The 20,167-nt window shown below is 39.0% G+C and overlaps 1 protein-coding gene and 1 long non-coding RNA gene across 3 annotated transcripts in view; one reads left to right on the forward strand and one right to left on the reverse strand.

The window, feature by feature from the left end:
* The first annotated feature begins 551 nt into the window (after positions 1 to 551).
* On the forward strand, positions 552 to 10,602 carry YWHAH (tyrosine 3-monooxygenase/tryptophan 5-monooxygenase activation protein eta). The gene is made up of 2 exons (XM_068701377.1): positions 552 to 1,014; positions 9,161 to 10,602. Exons 1-2 carry the CDS (start codon positions 928 to 930, stop codon positions 9,815 to 9,817), a joined length of 744 nt encoding a protein of 247 aa, XP_068557478.1. The 5' UTR covers positions 552 to 927; the 3' UTR covers positions 9,818 to 10,602.
* A 1,224-nt stretch (positions 10,603 to 11,826) lies between these two features.
* The window catches only part of LOC137865842 (uncharacterized), a 32,288-nt gene continuing 23,947 nt past the window's right edge, over positions 11,827 to 20,167 (reverse strand). For both annotated transcript variants that reach the window (XR_011102081.1, XR_011102080.1), the window contains one exon: positions 11,827 to 14,928. This is a non-coding gene — a long non-coding RNA (uncharacterized lncRNA). The remainder of the gene's footprint in view (positions 14,929 to 20,167) is intronic.

A 20,167-nucleotide genomic window follows, 5' to 3' on the forward strand; every position in this document is an offset into this window, starting at 1 on the left:
GCGCTCTGTCCTCGTGTGGGGCTGACAGCAGCGAACCCAAACGTGCGTGGGTGCTGCGGCGCGGGGTTCCGGCAGGGTCAGTGCTGCAGCACGCCCGCTGCAGCCCGCGGGCCGAGCGCCCGTACAACACGCGCTGAAACCCCGCACCCAGTCCCGCGGCGCAGCAGCAGCAGCAGGGCGGGACGCGCCCGCTCCCTGCAGGCAGCCCCCGCGCGCTCACGGCGCGCGCCGCCGCCTTCCCGCGGCTGGGCTGGGCTGGGCTGGGCGCGCGCTCGCTGCTGGTCCTGCTCCTGCCCCCTCCCACCGCGGCGCGCGCTGCGGGCGGCAACCCCGCGCCGGCTCCGCAGTGCCCGCGCCCAGCGCCCACCTCCACCTTTGCAGCAGTAAAATGCAGCACTCGCAGCGCGCATGCGCCCTCCTCCCCGCCGCCCCTCCCTAGCCGGCGCCCCGGGGTAGCTATTTATAGCAAGTGACGTCACCTAGAAATAGAACGCGGGGGAGCCGGCGCCCCCCTCCCCTCCCCTGCAGTCCCCCTCGGCTCCGCCCCCTCGTTGCCTTCCCAGCGCGCAGGCGCAGGCGGCGGCAGCAGCGGCAGCGCGAGGCGCCGAGGCGGGCGGAGCGGGGCTGCTCACACGCCGCTGCCTGTGAGGGGACGCGGCCAGCGCGCGCGCGGCTGCCGCTCCGGGAGCGTGAGGCGCCGACCCGCCGCGGCTGAGGCGAAGCCCAACGGTCGCTGAGAGGGAGCCGCAGAGAGCGGGCGGCCGGGCGTGAGGCGGCGGCTGCGCTTCCGTCCCCTCCGCGCTCTACGCCCCTGCTCGCCCCCGGCAGCGCGTTTCGAGGCGCGGCTCGTAGCCCCCCTCCCGTCTCTCTCTCTCTCCCTCCGAGGGGCGCAGAGTGCCCAGCCCGGCAGCCACCACGGAAGCGGCCATGGGGGACCGAGAGCAGCTGCTGCAGCGAGCCCGCCTGGCCGAGCAGGCGGAGCGCTACGACGATATGGCCTCGGCCATGAAGTCGGTGAGTGGGGCTGGGCCGGGCCGGCGGGGCGCGGGGAGGGTGCGGAAGGGAGGCCGGGCTGCCCCGAGGCGGGGTCGGGGCCCGGGCGGCACCTGGGGCCGCCTCTGCCATTTTCTTCCTCCCTTATTTCCTCCGCGCTCTCGCACGGCTCCCTCGCGGCCCCCCCTTGCGGTCCCAGCCCCGGGGGTGGGGCCGTGCCCCTGCCTTCCTCCGCAGCCCTCCCGCCGAGCCGCGGGAGCACGGGGCGAGCCCCCGGGGGCGCTGCCCCACGTGGGGACCCCCCTGCCGCCCCCCCCGGCTTGTGGGGACTAGGGCAGGGGGAGACGGGTCTGACCTTGGGCTGCGCCTCCCCTTCCACGGCAGTGCGGGCCACGCCAGCGGTTGGGGGCGCTGGGCGGGGGTGCCTGGGAGAGCCGCGCCCGGCAAGGGGAGCCCCTTCCTTTTCTAGACGCTTCTGCGATAAAAGGCACGAAACGCGGGCCTCGGCCGCAAACGTGAGCGCTCCAATTCGGAGATGGTCTAGTGGCTGCATCCGGGTATAAAGGCTGTTCGGGGCACGGTTTCATAAGCTTTAACGTTGCCTTCTTGCCTCTCCTTTGTAGGGTAACGTTCTCAGTGCATTCCTTACACAGTTGAATACTGACATGTGTTTAAACAGTAAGCTGCAGTTGCAACTCAGCTCCTTTCAAAGCCAAGCAATGAAAATGAATTGTACTGACCTGTTTGTACTGGTACACAATAAAATTGGAGAATGAACAAACTTACTATGTCTAGTTCCTTCTTTTTTGAAAAAAAAAAAACAACATTAAAAACACACTACAAAGCATGAATCTAAACGTTAAGGATAATGATAATGCTGGTAAATGTTTTATAGTATCTTTGCTGTATTTGTTTGCAACAGGTATAGTCTTGTTAATCTCTTCTTCAGTCTTGTTAATCTCTTTTTTGTGAACACCAGAAGGCCTCAGGAGGACTCAGGTTTCCCTTGAGAGTAGTGCTGTTTAAAGACATGGGAGGGTTTTGGTTTGAAAGAGCAGCTTCAAATCAAGTTCACATTAAATAAATTTGTATTTGTGACAAAAACGGTCGTCTTCAGGGACTGGGATGTATGTCACATTCCTTAAATGAGGGCAGGAAAGAGAGATTTATTTTGTTTCCCTTGTATTTTTTTAATGTACAAGCAACCTTTCCTACTGTGGCATAATAAATATTAGGACCAATCTAGTACATCTAATACTGAGATACTCAAGATGTATTGCTACTTCAGATCTAGACATTAAAATGAACTGTATTTAATGATATTACTAGAATTTCTGGTATGTATTATGTTTTAACAGCTTCATTCATCTCAAGAACGTTTTCCATTGCTATTTCTAAAGGAGGCAACCAAAAAATCCGTAAAATCCACTGCTGCTCTAGAAGACACAATTTCTAGGTGTAGACAGTGGCTTTTAATTTTTCCTAGCATTGCTGAACTATAGTGTATATATGGCTCTCTGCACATGTGAAGCAAAAAGTATGTTTGACACGCTTCCAGAAATGCATACATAAAAATGACTAGTGTGTATGTCTAGTTGTCTTCTTAAACCGACTTAACTGCTGTTCAATTTTCATTCATTTTATGCCATAGTATTCTCTAATATTATTTTTGCTCTCTAAGAAATTGTATAATGATGAGCTTCTGTAATTGGGAGCTTGTTAGCGCTTTGTAGGTGAGCTGAGTCTTGAGCATTTATGATGCATGACATTATAGACACTTAAATACAAAAATCAAACTATTAAAAAGGTGAGTTTCCTCCTATGAAGCTGTTCATGTAATGTGGTGTGCCCTTAATGTAGCATCCATTGGTTGCTGGGCTTTTACAGGCGTTAACTCTTACGATGGTAGTTTCCAGAACTCTCTTTTAAGAATGAGTTGATTTTATAGGTGTGAGCTTAAACACCTATTAAATATTATGTGGGTTCTGTTCCCACACAGCTAATGTTTCCTTCAATTTTAATGACTGTAAATAAGTATTTAGAGAAAAGTTCTCCAAATAGAAGAATATTCAAATAATCTTGCAATCCAGTGATGTTAAGCTTCTTTCAACAAGAAATCAGTGTTCTAAATTGGATAGGCATTCTCAGTTCAATACTTCAGTTTGATTTAAAAAGATCTCTGCGTATAACAGATGATTTTTTTTTAAAGTGGCTGTGTGAAAATAGCATGTTTCCAGTATAATAGAAATGCAAGTGCTTAGTTTCAGTTCCAGGTATTTATCACCACAATTCTACAGTCCACAATATAGCCAGCAGCCTTGTAGTTGCTCCTAAAACAAAGTGACAAAAACTGTTTTAACAAAAGCATATATGTCCTGTCTTTGAGACTGACACTGAAGAAGTATGATAAAACTGTCATTTCAGCTGTTGCTATAAAGCTGAAGAAACACTTATTCTTAAGTCCTATCAGTTCACTATTCCATAGAAAAGCTAGATGACATAACAGGTGTAGCTTAAGTAAGGAAATGACTGTTCAATAATATATTTTTGTTGCTATTGAATTTTCATTTCCTTAGAAGGGTTCCAGTACTTGTACTTACAATGTGTAGAGAGTGAAGTGTTCACTTAAATAGCTGTTACAAATTAATGGGTTTAATTAACTTTTTTTTTATTCTGCCAGAATTGTTTTAATAGCAAATAAATGCATGTGTAAATGTGCCTCTACTAAATGGCATTCGTCCAAGGGCAGTGGCAGTCCCATTGCATTAAATAATGCTTTAGGATTCCAACTATTTGAAATAACCCTACACGGTAGGTAAAAATTTGCTTCTAAACATACTGGGGAAAAAAAGCTTTTGGCATAAAGGTTTTTGCTTGTAGGAACAAAGACACTGAGAATACTGCATTGAATCCTTATGGGTGTAGATCATTCCAGAAATGGAGTTGAAATGTTGATTGTAAATACTAAATAGTTGAACAGTTATACTCTAACTCTTAATATTTCAGTCAGTATTAATTCCAATATGTAGTGCTTGGAAGGTTCATTAATTTATATTGCTTTTGTAGTATAGGTATGTAGCAGGTGTAGACGTTTATACTTCAATTGAAAATGGAGATGGATCGCAGGTGAGATAGGTAATTTAAAATCAGTTGTGAAATAAATTGATTTCACTCTGAGAAGTATTGAGTCTGTGTATAATCCAGAGCTTTTTAAGCCTAATTGCATGAGGTTCTAGTTCAGTTTGTAGGCTTTATCTATGTATGTGAAGGTAATTAAGTTTGAGATGTTCTGAATTTTTAATACTGTATCGCTAGCTTCTTCATATTAGTGTCTGGTTTTGGGTTGATGAGGTAAGTGTGTAGGATGAGGGATTGAGATGCCTTTAATATAAACAATATCCTCCCTTGCTTTGAGATGACTTCCTTACTGTTTTATACAGTAAATGTAGCTATAGAGCCTCCAATGCTGGGTATAAAACACTGAAGCTATGCGATACAAGAAATTGTTCTGGTTTAAACTTAGGTTTGAGAGGTGTGCTTGCGTAATAAAAGTATGGGGCAACACCCAAGTTGTTATTACTTAGAAGTCATGCTACAATTAGGTTTTTCTATTAAGTGCTATTGTTTTTGCTAACAAACATTACAGAAAGGCTAGGTCTAAAAAGTAAAACTACATTGCTGGAACCAAAGATCTTTTCTATTAAGGAAAAGTTATAGGTACAACAGAGGACAGGAAAAAAAATGCTTCAGCATTCCAAGCTTTTCTTTACATCCCAACATGTAAAGGCAAAAATGTCTGGTTTTATTTAATTTCATAATATATCTGAAATTGATAGAACAGTTGATAGATCCCTAAAGGTCAAATAATTTTCTTTGAGAGTAGTTTCTTGTAATATAACCACTATATGAGGAAGGCAGATGTGTTTTTTAGATGGACATAAAACATCAACATTTTTAACCAGGATAGGGAATAGTTTGCCATTTCTCTTTCAGAAATCACCTTTGGGATGAGATGGAAATGGCTCAGGACTAATGAAATAAAAATGAGGGAGGTGAGGTGGAAATGACACTAACATCCTGAGGCTTGTTGAAAGGTGAGACTGGAAAGGAATGAGTTTCACTCTGAGCATTGGCAACTTCTACCCCAGGAGGAATCACTAGTGAGCAGCTACTCATCTGTTACACCAAGTTTCTGCACTCTACATGTATGTTAGGTGCTGCTCGCTTTGGAAGTGGTTATCAGTTTTTAGATTAACACAATCTGCTAAGAAATGGTATGGTATTGATATCTGAACTGTACCTTACCTGAGAAATTAATTAGCTTTGTGCTTCGAGGCTTGTGGCACTGCTCTGTGTAGTCTTCCAATTATGATATGTTGCATCTGTTACAGCTGTGGTTGATGCTGCCAAATGAGAAGTATTGTCTGTCTTAAAGCAAACCTAAAAACTTCATTTCTGTATTACAATATTTAATTCCTTTGATATAGTGCTAAAACCTCACTTCAAAAACTGTTAAATATGGACGTATGAATGTCCATTTTTATTTCTAACTGGAAGTGTGAAAAGTCTGAAGAAACAAGGGAAGTCTAAACTGCTTTCAAACATTTCTCAGTTAATGTTGAGTGGTGATCTTCAGTCTATTGACTGTTTTGAAGCTAATTTTATTTTGTGCTAGGTTTGAATAGCTCTGTTGTGGAAGATTATTCCTTTGCCATCAGACTATTGGCTTGCATTTGGGAAGGCAATATATTTGACAACAGGCTGTATAGTTGTTGAAAGTTTCTGCTCTGTTGTCCAAAACTTACAGTTAAGTCAGTTTCTTAATTTGTCGCTAATTGTTTAGAAAACATTTTTGAAAGTCTTTGTTGGAAGACCAGAATCTTCGAATGTTTTTTCTCCCTAGTTTTATGTATTCTAAAAAGACAATACTCATTACCAAAAAAACCCACAATTGTTTAGAGAGAGGCTTGAACTGATATTTTTTGCTGATTCTCCAAGACCCATGAGTAACTTTTGATACGTATTAAAGCTATTAAGCATCTCCTATGTATATTGAATTAGCTTCTGTTATCTTTTCCTTTTTTATTTAAGGAATATTTTCAAGTGAGTTTATGGCCATCTTGAATATTAAACCGTACAGTCTAGTGGTAATCTTAAATAGTTTCTTAAGTCTATTAAAAATCTTTTCTCTTAGGTACTTTCATATTCTAAGTAGTTAGCGTTTTTTCCTACATATGAACAACTGCTTTGTAGCTAGTCCTGTGAGGGATGGTTTATTTCTTGTTTGTGACTGTTTTACGTGAATGTACCTTGAGTATTCCCTGCTATTTCTTAATCTTGTGATGTCTTGTTGGTCGAGTGCTTACAGAGAGTTTTAGCAACCTTATTTAGCACAAGCTAAACCTCAGCTGGCCAGTTAAAAGTTAACGTATGCAGTTTTCAAAAGGTAAAATGACTGTAGACCTACTTCTAATACTGAAGGTTGAGTAAAAACCAACCAAGATGACCAAAGATTATGCTAGACTTTACGAGTTTCTCCCTCTGTTAATATGCAGTTTAAGAGTTTGAATGTAAGAAATTTCTGCAAATACGTTGTTTATCAATACCTGCATTGAATTTGAGTTATGGTTAAGGAAGGGAAGGGGGGAGGGCTTTTCAGGTGTAGGTTATTTGCAAATGTTGCATCTCCTGTGCAAGTGGGCTTTATGAATCAGCGTTTTCAGGGTGGGTGTTGTGATGCGTTCTCTGCGTTTGAAAATGAGTAACATCTGCAGAGAGAGAATGGACTAGAAAAATCTGGAATACTCTTTCAAGGCTAGTGGTATTGCTGTAAGATTGTATTTTGCCTCTTGTGACAAATGAGATGAAATTTTGAAAATTGACGACTTACAAGGATGTAAGTAAATACACCAGCTGAATGGTATAGTAAAAATTCAGGTTTTAGTAATCTATTTTTTTTCAGTGCTTCTCAGGGTATTTGTTAGAAACTGTAAAATACCATTCTGGTGTCTTCACTACACAGAAGATAACTGTCTCTGTTTTAAAGCTTAAGAAGTCACCTTAAGGAGGTAGAAGAAATAAATAAGGGTTAGGGTGACTGTATATCTCAGTTCACAAATAGATGAACACTAGCATTTAGGAGGGTCCCTAATCTGAAGCAGAGGGAAAGGGATTGAATATGAATGTTGTAGCACCTAGTTGAGAGTAAGAAACAGGAGATAAGTGGAGGACGAGGTGAAGAACTGTGATGATGATGCATTGGATAAAGAATTAGGGTAGCTGTGGGTAGATTTCATTTGTCACATGGAGTCTGGGTTACAAGGGCAAGAGGTGGCACATCTCTTACTATTGTCCCACCAAGACTCAAGTTAGTTTTGTGCATCCATAGTTACCTTTGTCCTGTATAGTTTTTCATACTCAACATACAGGTAACATAGCACAGTAGTATGTTATCTTCAAAAATACAAGAAAAAATGCTTGATATGTTAATGAAGACAGGTGGGGAGAAAAAGCTTTATTGTTAAATGGTGTTTGAAGTTTTAACAAAGCATCATTGATTCCTTTAAAATAAGCCACTCTGAGAGAACTTGAAGTTCTTTCAAGTGCAGACCTTTCAAGTGAAGTTCTCCAGTAGTGTAGGAAAGACAAAGAAGCAAGTGATAATCTGTGGTGGTTTGTATTCTACTTCTGTAAAAGGAAATGCTCTTCTAATAGACCGTAGGGAATAAAAATCTCTTGGCTGAGCCCTGACATCTAGGAGTTGATGTCTTTACTAGAGAGGATAATACAGGTAGATCATAGAGATTGTGCCTAGGATAATGTGGAGTGGAAGCTATGAAGAAGCTTGTGACAACTACATTAGAGTTGATTCCTGTGCATTTTACCCTTTGTAGACAGTCTGTCATTACATTAGACCAGGCAGAGCAGTGTCTTGTGGGAATTGAGGCCCCTTGAGCTGTTGGGAAGAGGTATTTTGGAGACAACTAAATTTTCCGTAAGCTCTCTTATGGAAACAGATAATTCATAGAATCATAGAAACATAGAGTGACTTGGCTTGGAAGGGACCTTAAAGATCATCTAATTCCATCCCCCCCCCATGCAATGGGCAGGGACACCTTCCACTGGAAGGTGTATAATTCATATAAACTATTTCTTTAGACTAGGAAGGATGTGTTCACTGGATGGTACACTGGCTACACCAAAGGTCTAAAAATAGTGTAAATATCTGTGACAGTTGTTTGCAGTGTACAAGTATTTGCAGATGTTTTGATGTGTCATGTGGTGTAAATATGCACATTTTTTGAAAGTAGTTAATGATTTTAGCAGTGTGAGCAGCGTCGGGTTTACTTTCACATGGAAGTATGTATCCTTAGAATTCTAATGACTTCTTTCAATGCAGTTAATGCAGTATTCTTAAAAGTAGTTGAGCTGTGTTTTTAATCTAATTCCTCAGCTTAATTTCATGTTTCTAAATGTGCAAAAATTGAACAACTCAAAGTGACTGAGTTTGAAAGGCATTTTTCCCTAATTATCAGAGTGAAAAAGGCCTAAATGCAGTATTAAATTTCTTCCATGTTTATCCCAGAAATTTGTCAGCACCCATCAGTCTACAGATATCCAGATAACTTTTGCATTACGTTATATAATTGCTCATTAAGTGAAAGATAGTATGAAACACTAATTCCATTTGTACTAAGCAGAGCTTAATCATACTGACTTCAGCGCTTCCATCTCTGCTGTAGAATGAAAGCAAGCAGCAGGGGAAAAGAAATGCAAGGACTGCATCAGTTTCCAGTGTCTGTGCTGTGTTCCAGATTCGTAAAACTGGTATTCTAGGTACATTTAAATTCATTGTTAAATATGTAGTCTACATAATTATAGCAAAGACTTCCTAAGAACTGAGCCCTCCTGCGAATGCTTCTCCGTTACTCCAGTCTGACTCACCCTCATTCAGTGAATATGCTTTGTAATGGGTTTTAAATACCAGTTCTATTACAGCAGAACTGTGGGGGTATTCATTATGTCTTGACTGCAAAACCAGTTTTAAATTTTCAGTGTTACAAACTGTCTCCTGTCTAGAAGGAATTTTGAATCTTGTACCATGTGATGCAAGCTCCCATGCTCTTCAGACAAGCCCTTTAAATTTGATCTTTGTCTGTATTTTCAGGTAACTGAGCTGAATGAGCCTCTCTCAAATGAGGACAGAAACCTGCTGTCTGTAGCCTACAAGAATGTAGTTGGAGCTAGACGATCTTCCTGGCGTGTGATCAGCAGCATAGAGCAGAAGACTATGGCGGATGGGAATGAGAAGAAGCTGGAGAAGGTCAAAGCCTATAGGGAGAAGATAGAAAAGGAGCTTGAGACGGTCTGCAATGATGTTTTGGCTCTCCTCGATAAGTACTTGATCAAGAACTGCAATGACTTCCAGTATGAGAGCAAGGTCTTTTATCTGAAAATGAAAGGAGATTATTACCGCTACTTGGCAGAAGTTGCTGCTGGAGAGAAGAAGAACAGTGTCGTGGAAGCCTCAGAAGCTGCCTATAAAGAGGCCTTTGAAATCAGCAAAGAGCACATGCAGCCCACTCACCCAATTAGGCTTGGGCTGGCACTCAATTTCTCGGTGTTCTACTATGAAATCCAGAATGCCCCTGAGCAAGCCTGCCTTTTAGCCAAACAAGCCTTTGATGATGCCATAGCAGAGCTGGACACACTAAACGAGGATTCCTACAAGGACTCCACTCTCATCATGCAGTTACTTCGAGATAACCTCACTCTGTGGACGAGTGACCAGCAAGATGAAGAAGCAGGAGAGGGCAATAATTAAAAAGCTTTTCTCTGATCTGTCTTTCATCCACTTCACAATCCCCGTCATCACCAATATTACCTTGCCACAGTCACACTAAATATCTAGTGCTAAGCATATCTGTATTGTACAGCTGTTCAGATCTGCTGTCCACTTTATCAAGAAGCAGTTTCAGATGAGTCTTCATGGGCATTGATGGATCGATTGGTTTATTGGCCCTATTTATCTTAGGTGCACTTAAACAGTGCAGAAAGATGCATATTAAATGAGGCATTTTTAGTTTGCCTGTTGATTAGAACATAAGGGGAAGAATAATGGAAAGCGATTGAGGATGATTAGATTCCAGTTAAAATTTTTGCCATTTGAAATGAGCTGACAGTTCTGTTAAGCAGTACATTTTGTGCATGCAAAGTCAATTAGCCACCTCAATTTTTTTTCCAGTCAATGAAAGCAGTTAAGCTGATGTGAAATGACAGCCCTGTTCATCAGTTTACAATAAACTGTTTGAAATGTGAGGTTTCAGTAGCAATTTTTTTTTGCCTCTAACTTATGTGCACAGTTTCTTTTAATGCAGTGCATCTACCTAAGAGTTTTGATACTTGTAACCTTTTGCAGTTGTTTTGAAGAATCATGAATTTATTTTTTTGTAAATTCTGGCTGTTTAGTTGTCTGTGTATTCTGACAACACTATGTCATTATTAGCCCATGTTAAGATGGATGACTGAGATGCCGGACTTCTAAATTAAATGTTTTGGAATTAAATGAATAAAATAAAATGCTGCTTCGGGGTTATTATCTCTACATAAGCTGTCCTGTCTTTTGTTCAGAGTAAAGATTGAGTTACTTACTATATCATTGATGGGTCAAAACATGTTCGATCAAAAGTGTAGTGAGAAGTTGCCTCATATGCTAAAAATAAATAAACAACAGTATGCTAAAATGAAAAAAAAACAAAAAAACACAACACAGCAAACTAAAATGATACTGCTCACCTGTGTTAAAAATGAAGTTTCCAAAGCTATGTTTTAGTTAATTTGCTTGGTAGAGCAGTTGTAATGCAATTCTGCTGAGGAGCTAAAATGTGGTAAGGAATAGTAATTGTTACACAGGTGCAGAGATTTGTATTATTTATTTCTGTCCACCCTAAACCATTTTTTCTGAAGTACCAAACAAAAAATCACCTTTACACAGTCTCAGTAACAATGCAGTATTTCTTTTTAAAGAATGCCTCTCTGTTGTAGCTAACTTAAATCTAGTCCCCAAACTTACTTTTTTTTTTTTTTCCTCTCCCCTAACAGTTAGTGTATATTCATTGGTTCCATATGTACTTCTGTAATGGTATGTTACAGAAGCAGGAAAAAAGCTGTTGTTGAGTTGCATGTGATTGTATCCAGACTGCACCTGAGCTAGCTGAAAGGTCAAGTAAGTTCTTATTTTTATCTAAATCAATTTTTCTTTGATTTGTACAATAAATAGTACTGGCCTAAATAACCACAGCTCATACTTTTTAAAAGCAATGCACTGGTTATATTTAAAGACCTGGGGGATTAGATTTTAGTCATAGACTTCTCCATATATTCTGTTGTCTTCTAGGTGATTCCAGCTTTATTATGCGAGTAAAGCTTGTGAGGATCAGAAGACTAGTGCAACATGTGGAAAAGATGAAACTACAGAACCTTGATGGGCTGTTGCATAAGTTCGAGATGCTTGACCTCCTCCTAAAGTAGCCTGAAGTGTGTACTTAATATGAATTATTGATGTGTGCCTGTAGCCTATTCTGGAAGTCCCTTTTTCTTGCTCTGTTTGCTCAAACAGTGCGTGAGTCCCTGTTCCTTCAATTGCTGGAGTGTTCTGGCCAGTAATAACCTTTTGGACTTTACAAGGCTCATATATGGTGCTCTTACATATTCTTATTTCTTCCCTTTCAAATTTGCATACCTGCCCCTGTGGAATCAAGACGAAACTTGGCAATGAGACTGCCTTTATGCATCAAAACACTGTCTGTTTAATCATTATTGGTGATTGCTAGGTTTATTTTATTTTATTTTATTAAGTATTACTATCTTTTTGTTAATTCAAAGGCTAAGGAGTTCTTGTTCTAATTACAGTCCTGTGCAGCTTCTTTGTCAGAAAACGATGAGCATTATGTAATGTGTGAGTCAGCAGGGCTGTGACTTCCAGGCTAGGCAGTTGAAGATTAGCTACAGACTTCGTGCATACAGTCTAAAATGGAAACTAAAGGTGTTCTGTGGAATGGTACAGTTCCTGGGTGCTTTAGTCATTTCTGATAGGAAAGGTTATAAATTACGGTTATTAGGTAGTTGTGTTTCCCTGTTTTCTCATTGATCTGGATACACCTTTACTGGTTATCATGAGGTATGAAATTCCAGTTTAACATGGTTTACTGCCTGCTTTTCTAGAAAGGTGGATTCCCTTCTCCCAAGCAGTATAAATTTCAATAGATTAATCTGTTATAGCCATAAATACAAACAGATGAGAAGATGACTGGAAGATGTTAAGAAAGCTATGTGAAAAATTGGAGTTAAAATTCCTTCATTCTCTTGATGAATCACTATATCCTTTAACACATTTTCTGTAATCAACTGAAGGTAGTTGACTGATCATTCATGAACGTAGAGGCCCTCAAAAAGCCCTTAAAGGCTATGGAAAGCTAGGAACACCAACTGTGAGGTATTGCAAACAGGATTGAAAGTGCTCTGCCAAAGATTGCTGGTACTTGGAAACTATCTAGGTTTTGTACCAGATGTCAGGATCGAATAGTATAAGTAGGATGTAGCAACTGCCTTCTAAGAATTTTTTATCTCAAGCCAGAATCTTTAGAGGAACCAAAATACTTAAGAATAGCGAGCACTTCCTTATTGAATGTCCTGAGATAAAACTCACAAAATTATGTAAAGTTTGTCAGTGAACTGTCAAACACAGGTAACTTGCTGCCAAGTGCTCTTAGCAAAGGAGAATTTGGTGAGCAGAAGATTGTCTTAAGTTTGTAGATTAACTTCCTCTGAAACATGAAGCTTAAAGTTCCTAATGAGGAACAGCTGGCAGGTTGTTTTTCCTGCAAATGGGTGGCATGAGTTTGTGCTGGACTGTATGCTGACTCATATGATTACTCAGGCTACCATCTCAGCATATTTGGGAGAGATCTAAGTGATGATCAAGTTCTGTTGAGGGTGATGAACTTAAAGGCAGGTGAGTGAAACTACTGTGTGTGTTCGGGTAAGTGTGCACAGGGTAACAGACACAAAAGTCTTACTGGTTTCATTAAACATGTGATCTGCATATTAGCTTTACAGCAGTGGATGCTTCCCTAAGGGGGAGGTGAATTCTTAAGCTAAATCTTCAAATAATCTGTAATCTATTTAGGAAGTTCTTTAAACTTAAATCTTATTACTCTGAGTGCTCTGTGGCATAAAAACCATTTCTGTCTTCGTTAAGAATTCATAAACTGAGTGTTGACAGTCACGGTTGCTCTGCATAAGTTAATGATCACAAGTTTTAGAAGTCTTCTGAGTTAAATTCTTTTACCTGCTTCTGCCACCAGCAGTATAGCAATGTGTTAGATTTTCAGTAGGAGAGCAGATAGCTTCTCCCATGTTCTGCAGTTGTCAGTTAATGATCCAGTGTCACAGAGGGCATTTTCTTGTCAGTGTTTTTTGCTGAGTCAGTGGGCCCATTTTCTATAGCGTAGGAACAAGAAATGCTCTGAGGCAGTCCATATTGTTACCATTTCAGCAATTTTCATTTTTCTGGGCCATGGAATTGCTGTATGTTTTTCTGTAATCCTTATCATAGCAATGATCTGGATGAAAACGAGATGTGACTAGGGCTTATTGTTTATTGCAATATTCCTCAGTGAGCTGTGGGATTCAGATATTCTCAAATTGGTTATTTGTCTTAGGTGACCCACATCTCAAGTCTGTTGTGTTTCAGTCTCTAAAACCCCAGGCTGCACCCATCTCTGCAGACACCAGAGTTATTCACCAAAAGTGCTTAGCTGAAGTTTACAGCATTCCTCTCTGAAGCAGGAGTGGAAGGAGTGTAAAAACATCAGAACACGCCACCCTATCCCTGGGATCTGTGTCACTTTACACTGCCTTATTTCAGGTCTAATAAGATGCTTACCTGCTTACCAAATACCTGGTTCTGGATGGGAGTAATGTTTCCTTGATCTTTGCCATGCCTTTCACAGGCAAACTTTGCTGAAAGATTAAGTCACTCTGAGGGTCTTGATTTATGTAGTATGAGCAAGGTACATGGGTGTCCTTGAATTTTTAGCAACCTGATAGCTCCTGATGGTAAAGCAGCATTTTGTATGATTCTATATGAGCTTGAAAGCTAAATGATAATCAAACATTAATAGCATGTTCTTTACAGGGACAGAAATTCAGTCTGTGTCCTAATCTGCTTCAGTGCATTCAACTTTTACACAGATAGTTGCATTTGTCACAGAGATCTCCAGCACCACCTCCCCCTCTCCTTTTTGAATCCTAACCTAAAAATGTGCCATTGCAACAGGAAACAAAACTTCTTAACGCTGTGTGTAGTAGGGGCCTTATTATACAATGTAATAGCATTGCAGAAGACTGACTTGAGGCAAAAAGCAGCTTTAAGAAAAAAAGTGAGGTTGAGATCATTGTGGTTAAGATGCACCAAAGAAACACAATTACTCTGGTAAGTAATCATGTTTTTCTGGTAACTTCTTTGGAATAACTGTGGTTTTGAAAGTGATTCTCCTGTGTTGCTTTTCCACTGTATATAACTTCTGTTTACTCTTTGCCATCCTTAGTACCACTACTTGTGACCCAAATGCCTAAGCTGGGAAGGACTGAATTTTAGAGCCAAATGTATTTCCAAAGGAGCATAGGAGTACTTACTGAACTACTCTGTGTGCTGCTTTCAGCAGCTGCAATAGGATCCTCTACAATTGCCTAGAAAAGATTTTATGGTAGTACACTTCAGGTGGAGGGACATGAAATGACCAGCTGAATTTTAAGTCATACATGAAAATGACTTGAGAATAATAGCAAAAGTCAGAAGGGTGAAAAGTGATGTCAATACGTATTATTAAATACTCTGTCAGCATGGGGCCAGTCTGAAATTCTTCAACAAACCTGTTTAACAACAGAGAAAAAAAGATAAAGTTTAGATAAAAACTTTTTTTTAAAAAAAAGATAATCTAAAAAAAAAAAAAAAGAACTTACATGTTCTTGTTTTTTAATCCTATCCTATCCTAATAATTTGAGCTAATTTAACAGCTACTCAAGAGAAATTAACTAAAGTCCATGGCAGGAATGCTCTTCAGTAAAACATCTTGTTAGATACATTTTTAGGTTTATTGAAGAAGCTCATTGAAATCAGTGGCATCTGAATCAGTATGTGAGGTTAATTTATGTGTATAATCGATATGGAGCACTTAGAACTTGTTCTGAAGAAGCCCGAAGTACTTGAAGTTCAGTTTAGCTGAACTTAAGGCATTTTTTTTTTATTATTTATTTTTTTTTAAAGACTTCTGAGTTTTAATAAATTTTGAGATAACAAAGATGTGTTCTAAACACTGAGGTCAGACCAAGGTAGATTTTTTAGTTTGTGTCAGAAATCACATCATCTTTTAGAAATCATATAAGCCAGGCTTCTGGCTACCTTTACCTGCATGTCCCACAAGCAAGCAAGCACTTAGTTGATAGAATTCCTTTCCCAAACTAGTCCTACATGAACTGGTCTTCCATGTTGGTAATGGTCATTGACATATCTGTAAGAAAATAATCTATAGGTATAATTATTCAGACTCATGCTTGTGTATAAGGAGTATGATAGATGACAGATTTTAAGGAGCATGAAGATGACAGATAAAATATTCCTGGAGGATATTCCTATTGCAGAAGGCAAGAGAGCTTTGAATTTAAGGAAGTGTATATTCTGCATGTGAAAGTGCAAGATTTAAGCACTGGAATATTGTAAAATATCTTCAGAAAATCTATTTCAGATATAAATGTTTTCAAAAGCAGATGAGACAAAAACACCCAAGGTGAGAATATGATAAATTCAAGATGAGGTTTCCATGAAAGCATACATTGCTAGGAAAAACATGTAGAAGTCCCTTTGTAATGTTGCTCTCTCCGTATCTTGTTCTTGTAATGAAGTGTCAAATATGAGTAACAAGAAATGTGTCCTGTTTCAAGACTATAAGCTGATTTAGAATATGCAGACTTCTAGATCATAAGTACTGTAATAGTCATCTTCCACTAGCTAGAGAAGTATAAATGAAAAAAATACTTGCTATTGTTTTTGAAGGAAAAATCAGAAAAACACAATACCATTTAAGAAAAATATTTCCATTAACAATTATGTAGCAACAGGATCAACAAAAACACAGAATGAGCTGTTCTTTTTTTTTCCCCATCTTTGATTGTCTTTGATAATTTTACTTTACACAGTTTGAGGGTTGAATTAACACACTTAGTAGACTTTGGCCTTAAATCTGATCTGTTATGCTACTTACAGGATAACCAATCTATTTTAGACCATTCATTTAGTATCCTGAAAAAGAAAATTTTAAAAACATTTTTTATTTTTGCTTTTAGCAAAGATTGTTCTAGAGCTGAAATGAACAGCCTTTTGTTTATCATTTTAGAATGAGTTTTTAGCATCTACGTCTAAATTTCATGAAACTGTATTCCATACCACATGCTAATTTAGTACCACATGGAAATTTATCTTTGCACACAAATACTTCTCGAACACAAGTGTATTTTAAAATGCATATATAATGCAAATTCTGCCTGGTATCTACTCTGGGAGATTTGGCAGACATAAAGGAAGTGAATGAGTTCCCAACAGAACCATATATTGTTATAATACTGCACATTAAAAATATAACATAATTGTATAAGCTGTAATTATATATACATTTTTAAAATTGTCATTGATAAACTAAAGGATTGACAATGAAGTTTTACTACATAATTATTATAATAAAATACTCTAAAATCTGTTACATATATATACATCTATTAAATAATAGTAAGTGAAAGTAGAAAATAAAGTATATGCATATATAAGTATCTTATAGTTCCTTGAGACCTTGAACAGTCCTTAAATTGATGGACAATGTACAACAGATTTTTATGCAGAGAATCAAGATCTGAACTAATTCTTAATACTGTCAACAGAATTAATGAAGATTAGTTCATGTGTAGATGAGATCAAAATCAATTTATGCAGAAGTGCATTGCAATGTAAGCTCTGTCTTGCCATTACGCCATCATTTGGAGTGAAATTGGAATTGATTTCAGGACCTGAGTTATAAACTAAAAGCATTTAGATGTATTTGTGGTTCCACCCTAGCACAACAAAGGCCAAGAAGGCAATTTGTTAAATATTTGTTCTCTAAGGCAATTGAAAGAGATTGCCTTTAGTCATTAGTGTCAACCAGCTGCTGCAGTAGATCACTCTGTGCTTGGGTGGAAGACAACATAGTATTATTTTTCTAATATTTTGAAGTAAGGTTATGATAATCAACAAATACTTTGTCACTGTAGTGATCAATAAGATTTTTTTGAACATCTGACTCTTGCAGAGGGCAGAGACCAGTGGATGTCTGTAGTAACACAGTAATCAACCAACTGGTGTCCCCGCTGAGTGAAATGGAGAGTATTCTCTTTCTGTAATGAAAAACTGATGTTTATCTCATGTTTACTTGGTTTTAAATCACTGAAAAAATGAAGCCCAGGTGCTTATTTTTTATTTAAATACAATCCTAGCTACTTCAGTGAGATACCTGCCCAGGAAAACCTGAGAGTTAAGGGTGCTAGAACTTTGAAACTTGACCCTGAATAAATGAGTATTTGGTATGTGTTGTGGAAGTCTGTGTGCCATGCAGACACTCCAGGACAACTGGGGACCATCTGTAGCAGCTTCCTGCCTCTGTGGCAACCAGAGCTATCCTGGAGCAATGATCCCCGTTGCTGTCCCTGCGGCCCAAATCCAGAGATGGGAGCAGAAGGCCAAAGCTTGTGTTTGGCATGAAATGGCACAGCTCACTCCAAATGTTTGCTGGCTGGCCACCATGTTGGGTCAGTATGTTTCTGCTGAAGTTCCAGCATGTCCTTAAAGGGCAGGAATAGTTCTTCCTCACTTGTCACCTCAAGCTTTTTAAGGGCTGCTATTTGCCTCTTCTAAAACAAGTCCTGTTAAGCCTCTCTGGGCTGTAAAACGTCATGGAAGCACTGGGGAGTTGAGATGTTTGCTGTCATTGGTATCAACAGAGTACAGTGTTCTTAATACAGGAGAACGCTTTGGTGCTGTTGCTGATTCATTCCCCTGGTTTTCACAGCTGAGACTTGCTTTGGGATTGCCCCTGCACTTCTGTAAAAAATGGTCATTTTTGTACACTGTAAGGTATACAGTGTTGCAATGAACATCATTAATTACAGGTGTTTAAAATAGTTTAATAGAGAAAGTAAATGGTACGCCAAGTTTGAAAATACCTCATTTGCAAGTTCTTACAAGCCACTGGAGTGGAATTTCTAGTAAGTCATGGCAAGGCTGATTTGGAAAATATGGGGGAAGCATTTCAGTTTGTCAGCAAATTATAAGATTTCTTGATACACTTTTAGTATTGCCATCTGCCACAGTAGAAGCTCTATTTTGACTTAATGTTTTATATTGCTAAGAAAAAAAGTGCAGGTTCCATAAACTGCTCGTATAAATTTCATCTTGAAGGTTTTCTTTCTTCTCTTTTGACAGCTGAGCATCATTTCACTAAAGAGGAAAGTTAAAATCCTAGCACTGGGAATAGTTTTTTCCATTAAATATTTTCTCATCCTTCAAATCATCTATTAGGTGGTTTGCTTGTCCTGCATGGACCTTCATTGATTTCAGTGTTTAATTTATAAATAAATAAATAAATAAACCAAAACCAAAACAAATCGGAATATTCCACAAAACTAAATTAAAAAAAATATATAATTTTAATCTAAATTTGTAAAAGATTCCCTCCACCTCCCCTAAATTATTACATTATTAAAGTAAATCTGACAAGGTAAAGGAAAATTGATTTAAGTGAGCTATAAAAACAAGATAAACTTATTGCAAGTCAAGTTCTCCTCATCCAAAGGGAGATAAAAAAAAAAAAAAAAAGGAAATATGGTGGATTGATAAATTAACTATATTAAAAGTAAGTTCTTAATAATTAAATGACAGATTCTGAATTTCAGACTATTTGTTCTTGCTCTTTTCGGGTTTTGAAATGATAGATTAGGACCAGAATCTTTGCCTTGAGTAATTGTTATCATTGATGTCCAGTTCACCAGCTCTGATGGTGAATGCAGCCAGCCATACTAAGAGAACTTTCCTGTGCTTGGAAATTTGTGGTACATTTGTCCCAGAGTATTTCTTTGAGAAGAAGGTAATGTAGTTCACCTTGTGATTAAAATGAACAACTATTCTAAAGGAGCTTTTTTGATAAAGATTTATGTAGATAAACCCTAACATAGTGTTAAGTAAAGCTAGGAACACATCTTCAATAATCTGTTATGTGCTATAAGGTTCTATTGCTCTGTCTTGTCTTCAGAAAACATGTAGGAATTTTGGAGTTTAGAGTAAATTGTGTATTGCCATCTTACTGGGGATGCCAAGCTCAAGATTTGAGGGATCTGACACAATCTTAGTGCTATGAAATACCATTTTTGACAAGTCTAAGAGTGGATGGAATTTTTAGCTTAGTTTAGTATTCCAGTACTAGTTACGTTTAAAAAAAATGCTTAAAATCTTCACAAAATATATCATACATATGTGTGTTGTTAATTCTGCCATAAAATGTATACTGACTCCTGGGGTTAGGAATTAAGATCTGCTAACAGTGCCAGATCGCTGTGTACAGGTATTATGAATTATTCATCCTGTTATCCTGGTGTAATCACAATAATGTCTTGGTGCTAATTAGCAAGTGATGGGCTGACACAAAGCCAAGAACACCCAGGAGATATTTTGTATAACAGTTATTCTAATTCTTGCTGGTAAATATCTTTTCTGCTGTTATAATTTTTTCTTTATTTAATAGAAACGGGTATTATTTTGGGACCCTTTTAGTTATTTAAACATTTATTTAAAAAACAAACAAACAAAGAAAACTTTTAGGATTAAAGTGAGTTGAGAGCTGAAGTTCTCCAATTAAGTTGAAGAAAACTGTCTGCAAGTTTTCCTTGCTGTCACTAAATTACTTTGTAGTTTTCCCCTTTCTTCCATTACCTGTAAGCTTTATTGTGTGATATTAATAGGAGCTGAATTTATCTTATTTTTAATGAATGCGGAACACCCAAATGTGCAATTGTAAACCATAGCATTTGCTAC

The sequence above is a fragment of the Anas acuta genome, chromosome 17 (genome assembly GCF_963932015.1).
Source record: "Anas acuta chromosome 17, bAnaAcu1.1, whole genome shotgun sequence".
NCBI lineage: Eukaryota > Metazoa > Chordata > Aves > Anseriformes > Anatidae > Anas > Anas acuta.